Source organism: Galendromus occidentalis, unplaced genomic scaffold (genome assembly GCF_000255335.2).
Source record: "Galendromus occidentalis unplaced genomic scaffold, Mocc_1.1 scf7180000077442, whole genome shotgun sequence".
Lineage (NCBI taxonomy): Eukaryota > Metazoa > Arthropoda > Arachnida > Mesostigmata > Phytoseiidae > Galendromus > Galendromus occidentalis.
In genome coordinates, this window is record NW_003805430.1 from 1,694,873 (window position 1) to 1,703,631 (window position 8,759).

The 8,759-nt window shown below is 50.7% G+C and overlaps 1 protein-coding gene across 1 annotated transcript; it reads right to left on the reverse strand.

Annotated features, from left to right (window-relative positions):
• Positions 1-1,897: 1,897 nt before the first annotated feature.
• On the reverse strand, positions 1,898-7,025 carry LOC100905237 (uncharacterized protein F35H12.5). The gene is made up of 9 exons (XM_018639542.1): positions 6,913-7,025; positions 5,360-5,586; positions 4,736-4,822; positions 4,476-4,629; positions 3,275-3,372; positions 2,823-3,153; positions 2,538-2,689; positions 2,288-2,436; positions 1,898-2,166 (listed from the first exon to the last, which is right to left on the reverse strand). Exons 2-8 carry the CDS (start codon positions 5,546-5,548, stop codon positions 2,296-2,298), a joined length of 1,152 nt encoding a protein of 383 aa, XP_018495058.1. The 5' UTR covers positions 5,549-5,586; positions 6,913-7,025; the 3' UTR covers positions 1,898-2,166; positions 2,288-2,295.
• Positions 7,026-8,759: the final 1,734 nt, after the last annotated feature.

Sequence of the window (8,759 nt, forward strand, 5' to 3'; positions counted from 1 at the left end):
AACAGACAAATATCGATGAAGTCTTCGGGAGTCGCCAGAAAAGGTATGTCTGTATTCTGTTTAATCGGTAACTCCCAGATATCTGCGTCTATGTCATCGATTCGCGGCTTCAACCGCACTTTGATTAGGGCTGCGGTGAGCAGGACGGACGCTTGGAGGAGAGCGAGACGTCGCGTCACCCGGTGCAGCCCTCAGGTTCATCCCCGAAGGCCATGGAAGTCTGACAATCCTCCTCGGAGAATTGCTCTGGACGATATTTCATAGGTCTCGATGCATGGCAGGAACAGGGCCTGGGCCGCCATTCCAGCCGCGAGCTTCATGTCGACAATCGCGAACGGAGCTTGCGCTATCCGGTCCCTTATATGATGGGAAGTCGTGTATAGGGGGGGGGTTTCGGCGGATCTCGCTTCAAGGAACTTCATTTTGCAATTATCGTCGTGGTTGATGCTGACGATGTCGGTAAGGCTTTCTGGAATTGTCCTGTGCGCCCGATCCTGAGCTTCTGGATGAAGCGCCAACATGTCATGGCCGGGCTTCCGAACCCACTGGTGGGAAGCGTGAACGTTTGCACCGCGTCCGTGAATTCGGGATTCGTTCCCTGTTTTTCTAGCCACAGTCCGAGGACATCGATCTCTTTACATGGAAACTGTCTCTGCCTCCGACTTGTTTTGACCGACGACAATGGTGAAGAAATCCATCACGTGTTTCGGAGGATAATGAGCCGGTACGTATTTGAGGAGCCAGGGAAAGGACAGCAGAGGACTTATTCCAAACAGAGCGCGAAGACAACGTTGACCACAGATTGATTTCGCGGGCCGTTCGCCAAGGTGGCAATCTCTTCGTCCGCGGAGCCTCGAGTGCATTCTTATGGGTTGATGATGTTGTTCTCGTGAGCGGCGACTTTGTATAGTTTCTCACCTATTCGTTTCGAGTTGCCTTGCATTTCCGGCACCATGGGTTCCAGTTCTGCGGGCGCGAAGCCAGGTGCGGTGAGCTTTCCGACCGTCCCCCAGGCTCCCAGTTCTGGTAATCTAGAGAGAACATGCTGCTCTCTCATAGTTCACCGACAGTCTTCACCTCGATCGATACCTTGTGGGCGTTCATGAAGCTTGATGTCATCAGTTCCGGACGCGGAGCGCTGGTGCAAACCCCTGATAGGTCCCGTAGACGAATCCATATCCCCTGTTTTACTCGTCAAGAGATTTTCCTGCTCGTTTCGAACGAAGCCACTGTTCAGATGCTGTGGATAGGATACATTAAGGGCGCATTCACAGCACGGCCATAGAGGCCATAGCCTCCGGGGCGGATTCCAAAGGCGACGGATCTCCGCCGCATTCCCTCTTCCTAGGAGAGTTCCCAAACCAGGTTCTCTAATTTTTTAGCCTCTTCGACCACTTCTAATCAGCCAGAAAGTGATGACGCTGATGTCGTGGAGAGGAGGAGGCCACAATCTCTCTCCAGATTTGAAGGACCCTCCACGATCACATTGACTCCAAGGACGATTACCGAAATACCCTTATCTCCGTAAGCTATAATGCCAGCAGGAGCACGACATTGAGAAAGATAACAGTATTGAAACAGGGTCGGGGCGACGAAATCTGCATGGATCCTCATGAGCCAATTCCTGGTGCAGCTCCTGGATATTCATGTAAAGCGTTTCCCGGATATCTATCCTCCAATGGCTCGAGTGCATTGGCACCCGAGTAGAACTCATTTGAATGATTTGATATTCCTTCCTACCATCAATTTATTAGCAGTTCAAATTCGATGAATGTGGAAAGAGGAGCTGTTGCCGGCACACACTCTTTGTTTCAACTTTCCAACTTCAACTTTCCAGAGACAAAGTTGAAATTTTACATAATATCACAATAGTGATCAGATACGCAGAATCTTCCCATCCCGAGCACCCGATCACAGCCCTCCGGCGTTTCCCATTTTCTCCCTTGAAGAATCGGCAATGCATGATCATCATGTCAGCGACTCGACCACGGCGCTCCCACAAATCCATAGAAGGCACCATCCGGAGAACAGAACTCTGTACCCGAAATTCGATTCGTTTTCAGAACACCGATTCTTATATTAGTAAAGATCACATTGAAAATAGGGTAGCTTCGTTCGCCACCGTTGTTCCCTCGCAGATGCACCACTTTTTTATGTTATCCAAAACTAGAAGGAAACAATGATCAGAAAGCTCTAGAACTCTGGACAATTAATATACCATCGCGATGTGGTGGCGGCGGTGTTATCGTGCGAAGACAAATTGATTCATCCTAGGTAGATCACGGACCCTGAGCCTCATTTCCCGAGTTTTTCTCGGATGTGTCGCTGAAGGAAGTTCCCGACGTGGTAGTTATAGGTCCCGGGGAATTTCCGGAAGGCGAAATGAGAGCCTCGTTCGAAGCAGACCACTTCAGGTAACACGAAATTTGAGACTCCCTGCAGAAGCAACAGTCGCTTAGCGTTTGCTTTCTCGTCCCGAAACAGGGAGTTTCGGGACGTTTCTTGAAATATGACCGAAGCGGGGAGATGGAACTCACTTCAACGGCGAGTTTCGCTTTGGTATCATCCTCGCCTTCGTAGACGTAATAAGTTTCTTTGTGGGGATTCCCTATGAAACCGGCCATTTCTTCAGAAATAGCCACGTCGATCAATTTGTCCCGTTTGCCGTACATGAGCAACGACGGAACACCTGAGCGGAGAGAAATCTTCAAATAATCGAAGCCTGCACTTGGACATCTCCGTTACGAGACCATCACGACCAGGCATTCGACAGCATATTCCTCCTCCCGCTCATTCACCATATAGATAGACACCGAGCTTACCTCTCTCGTGTAGCTCCCTACACCACGGTTCGGCGTCATCGTAGCCACTCTGCACCATCGTTATCATCGAGGTCACGGTACCAACGGTGTCGGTGGACGGCTTCGAGTAAACTTTGATAATACCGACAGCCAAACCCATCATGATCTTTTGTACGTAGGGTTTGCGGAAATGTCTGTTGTACCAGTGGAACAACGGCAGGGGACTCAATTGCGTGAGCTGACGGCAGCCAGCCGGAGCGAAAAATACCAGGGAATTCACTTTGATGCTTGAGTTGAGAGCCACCTGGATCGCCGAGTACATTGCCGACGAGTGACAAATCAACACGTCAACCTGTCGGAGATGATTTCGGATGAATATTTTCTTAGGTAATTTCCTCCACTGTTCGAGATTCTGATTGCTCGCTCCCCGAGATCGAAAGAAATCTGAGTGAGCTTTGGGACTTCTAACTTACTTCATGTATTCCGAGGGCTTGCAGATACGACTGCAGCAGATCTGTCTTCTCTTCTAGGGAGTGCCAGAAATTCTGAGTCTGCATCGAGTAGCGGAGATCTGCGAACGGAAGGGGAATCGGTGAGCAGATTGCATGACTTCGAATCCGTCCGTCGATAACCTACTCGGTAGAATAGCCAAGCGTTCAAGATGCTGCCCAAGAGCGAGCTCCTCGAATCTCTTCGATTCGACAGACTCAGTCAGCGGGAAACCGACGCCGTTGCTATCGGTCACTCGTGTGTGCCGATACGTGCTCAATCGCATTACGAGTGAGAGAGATGGATGCAGATTGGACGCATTGAGTATCAACCCTACACTGACGCCTTCCTGTCGATGCAATTCCTGATCAAAGCTTAGCTAAGGCAGGGGTTCTCAATCTTTTTTGCCCTGCGGAACCCTGGTGGGGTTCCGCGGAACCCTTATTATTGGTTTCGGACTCTATCTTTCCAAATTTTCCCCTCAATCACCTCAAAACCTTCGACCACGATCGCATGAAGTATCCTGCATGCATTAGGGCTTAGAAAATTCATTCCAATTCGATAAAATGAATAAAAGTCTGAGCAGCCGAGCAGGGGCTCGCGGAACCCAGGTTGAGAACCGCAGAGCTAAGGGATATACAGTAAGACCTCGCTTATCGCGGTCAATCGGTTCCGGAGGCTTCCGCGATAAGGGGGAATCCGCGAAGAAGGATTCGGGTATCCTGGGGAGTGGTATTCCGACTTGGAGCTTCAACGCTCTCAGCTAATAGAGGACAATTATTGTTCGAAGAGTTATCCTTTACTTCATCAATAACCAGTCTCTGTGGTAAGCTAATATGTCACTATGCACAGTTCTTGAGACTGTACGCTTCATTGACTACATATAAATTAGGGCTCCTTCTATCAGTCCAAGTCTATTATTCCCACCAACTGAGGACGTCTGCACGCACCGAGTTCTGAGATGCCGTCTCTACTTTCAGAGCTCGCATCAATCTCTCGGGAACCTCTCCGAGCATTCTAACGACTACGCCAGGCATTGCTCGCAGTATGCGCGGCAATTCTTCGTTTTCCATAATTTTATGCTCGGGAAAAAAAAAACGCGATATAGCGAGGTCGCGATGAATGAGGTCGCGATAAGCGAGGTCTTACTGTATTACCTATTCCTTCGACTCTCTGACAACTCACCCGGGAATGTTGGAACAATAACATTTGCTCCAATGTTGTCCATAGCCGGGATAAGTCCATCGAAGTCACGATGTGTCCCAGGCGATCCATGAATGGCAACGATTGTGGGAGCTTCTTTACGGCCTCTGTCGAGCCCGGTGTGGATAAAAGGCACCTGGCGTAGGAGAAAGTCCTTGATGTCCGTCTTCTTCCGCACCTTTGGGATCAACCCGAGGACAGCTGGGATAACAGAGTAAGACCACAAGGTTCATTGAACTTACGTCGAGCTCACAACCATTCGGATTCACGCGTTCCCAGCCTGGCTTCGATCGTTTCCATTCAGGGTACAGGTCCTTGCACGCGAGCACCTGGAAAATCGAAGGTCTTTCAATGTTCCCTCAGGGTCTTGAATGATGAGAGACGTTTATTCTCGAATCACGAATTAAAAGAGTTGAAACGCTGTGCGTCATTCCGTCGATTCCTGTTGCGAGTGCTTTACAAGTCTATGCTACCAGCTGCAACTCTCTGTATCGGCGAACAAGCAGCGACTGCTGCCATATGAGTTTGTTGACGATTCGATTGAGGTGTCTCCTTCTCGACCACGGACGGGCATAGGGTGATCCGGAGGCAACGCTCGAACGTTAATCGATTGCGTGCCTACCGAGTTTCGGATCGGATAACATATGTAGGAAAGTTTGACCGGAGAAACTAAAGCGTCCGTGGAATTCTCCAACTGAGCTGATGCCAACACGCTATCCAGGACTCGCCAACTCACGTCGAACGCGTAGCCATGCGGAAACTGACGGAGACCGCCGATCTTGATGATTCAGATTTCTTTGAGCTATCCGAGCACATTCATTTTTCCTTTCGAATTATCTCGGATTACCAGTTCCAGAATAACTCACTTTTATCGTACGCTCCTTATAGTACACCTGTTTCTTCTCGGTCTGCAATTCGCTGATAGGGCGCATCCGATACTTCCTATCTTCATTTATTTGCGCGCTCTGAGGCTTCACAATGGGTTTCGTTTGAGCCGCGACGGTGCTCCGCGATATCGTGCGAGCCGAAGTGCACAATATCGCTGTGACGTGCATCTTACCTCAGGCTTCCCGCGTGCCGCTCGAATTATGTACTGGAAAGACCGGTAGAGCTTAGTGACCCGAAGTAAGAACCTTTGAGCTGAGAGAGATAACGATGAGGTCAAAGTCAAAGGTTCCAGCACTATCTCTCCCGGCGACCTTGGCGCCAAAGGCCGGAACGGCGTCTTCACCTTCGTGCCAGTAGAATCTCTTCCAATTCCGATCCGGATAAAGAAACGGCCCGGAGCCCAATATCGAGCTCATCCAATCGATACCGTTTCACCTATCGATTCTAATGATCACCGACTTTTATCGGTTACCGATTTTTGTATTTTGTTAGCTTGGAAGAAGTCGAACGTTAATGGCAGGCCGCCGCAGTAGACTAGGTGACAGCTCGAAAGTGCTTTCTACCCTGGAGCGCCGCAAGCAGTTCAATGGAGTTAATACTCGGTGCGCCATTGTCCCTTCCAATTCCACCATTCCGGCGGCGGGCTCTCTTGGACTGGAGATAGCGCGCGCTTCGAAGACCTTTCTATCGCGGAAATCTGGGAAGCGGGTTCGGTTGAGGATTCTTCTTTCGGTCCTCTCTTCTGCTTGGCTCCGGCATTGCCTACACCCGCGAGATCGGCGAACAGAACGTCAACACGAAACGCCGGTCGAGGCGAAATCCTCAGTGCTCTTTCTCAGAATATCTCATCGCCGGAGGAGTCTCTCGTCTTCGGGTAGCCAGCGCGAGATTCTCAAACCGATGAGCTCTCTGTACGCCCGCTCGGTTCGGATTAATTAAGGGATACACAATCGACTGAGCTCGTTGATGAGACGACGCCTTCAGCGGACGCATCGGGATCGAGTTGCCAGTAGAATGCAATAACTAAATGTAGTACAGTGACGGTCGGTAAGATGTGATTATTACGCGAGCTCGGCTCGAACGCGCTGCTTGACCTTGGAAGAAAAACATGTGCCCGTTTTTTCTGCGGCGAAATGTCGACTTATGACGCCAATGCGCAGAAGCCAAGAGTGAGCACGGCATCTCCGACTCTGATCGAGCACTTCCAGCTGGGAAAATCCGAGCGAATATCTCGATCGGGTCCGAGAGGTCTAACTCGCACTTCCGAACACGGCATAGATTTTCTCTAATACAGGTCATCCGCTGATGGAAGTCCGCATACGATGAGTAGGCATCCGCGTGCCAACGATTCACTGAGAGGAAGAATATTTCTGTCCTCCTCCAGCCCGCATCCTGCTTCCAATCATCTGAACCGAGTCGATCTCTCAGTAGGAAACTGTGGTAGTCGTCGCTGGGCAGACACTCCTTCGCCGCGGGGTCTTCTGTTATCCGTGGGACCGGTTGGGGGACCGGGGCGACTATTGACACTCACCAAAACTATCACTCGAGAAAACCGCCGGCATCGACTGTTAACCAGTAGATGCGGAAAAAAGAACTTGTGTATTTCATCCGCGGAAACTACAGTGGCCCGCTGTCGTGTGCAGTGGCGAGGGTATCGGAACATCGAACCATCGTTCGGAGCGCCGCCTGGTGCGTCTGCGCTAAAGTTCTCTCGACTTTCCATCAGCTCTCCGGCCACTGTCATCAACACAACGCGCGAATCTGCCCTACGAGACGGGAACGGTACCCGGGAGCAACTGATGGCTGAATTGGAACCGAAGTCGCTGTCAGAATTCGGTTCATAATTCTCGAGTAGAGCTCCGAACGAAATTCGACGGGAAATTCGATTGTGGCACCGCGGGATCATCTCGGTGGCGAGAATTAGAGAGCGCTGTGAGATGCGTTTGTGCCTGCCGCTCGAGAAGCCGCAATCCTCCGCCGTGAGCGTAATGGTCGCCGAGTTCGAGTCAGAAAAGCCGCTCGCTCTATACTTCACTGTAGTTCCAGGCAGTCAGTGCAGACGACGGCCCTCCCTGAGGGCTGGCTACCGGATTCTGGTTTCCGGTCCAAACAATCAGGAACCCAGTTCCTGTATCATCACTTCTCACGTGCTGTATCGTCTCTTCCGCTTTTCCGGGTGAAGGTAGCGCGCACGGGAAAAAGGGGGGGGCGATCGTTGCCCATGCAGAGGCGTGAGTGTACGCTGTAGAAACTTGATTCCAATCCGGGTCCGGTTGAGCGGTTAATCTGGACGCGAGTCTCTGCGATCCTCATTTGTGAGAGGGTTTTTGCCTCGATACATTCGAGGAGCATATCGATTTGATGGAGATCGCAGCATCAGGCTCATGCGATGAAAGCCCACGGCTTTGCTGCAGATGGAGGATTTGAGTACATCAAAGTCGGCCGATCAGTCGTCGGGATCGTCGGATTCAAACCCTTGATAGAAATAATCTAGGATGTGTTCGGCTTCACTTCCGCGTATCGCTCGGCGGCAGGGGTAGGCGGCCGCTCGCGGCGAACGGAGCTCGGGTTCGGGGTGATCTCCTTCACGAAGGCCCCATCGTGCCGAACTCCTCCACTGAACGAGGTCTGATGGAAACCTCGGTGCATTAGATCAATCACTAGCTCCCGTGAATTCTCGATCTCTCTCAGATAGAATGGGCAGCCCGTGGGGATCGAATGTTAATCCAGGGGGTTCCCGCTGTAGCTGCTCACTCCAAGTCCCCGGGCACAGTCATAGCTGGTGCATCTTTTACATTAGATATTACTTATCCATATATTATAGTATATGATGAATCTTATGATGATTCTTCTTAATTGGACAGGGTGAAAACTATTCGCGCCTCCCGATCCGCGGCGATCGGAAATTATTTTCGCGCTTCGCTAAGCGGATATCATTAATGTGGCTCACTTCAAGGGGATAGATGTCTAGTCGACAGCTCCCGAGGAGGGATAATCCCCGAAGGTCTGAGGTCACCGAGTGATTATCCATCGGTCTGCGCAAGACCGCTTAGGAAGAGCTGATACCAGCGGAGATCAATTACCCCTCGAACATCGAACAGTTCCCGGCTCTCGATTGTGACAGTCGGAAAAGAGAGCTCCAAGACCTCAATACTAGCCGAGAGAATAGGATGGCGAATAAAGTATTGAAGGATCGCCCCGCTTCCTATCCAAACCATGAAGCTATCATCATCACAAATGGTGAATATTTCGTCGGACACCTCGTCGGGAGTTCCCTTTCATTCAGATGGGACGAAAGCGACCTGTTGCTTGGTGAAATCCGGAGTTATCGTATTTGAAGATTTGAATATGGAATCCGACGAGGTCACTATGTAGCCG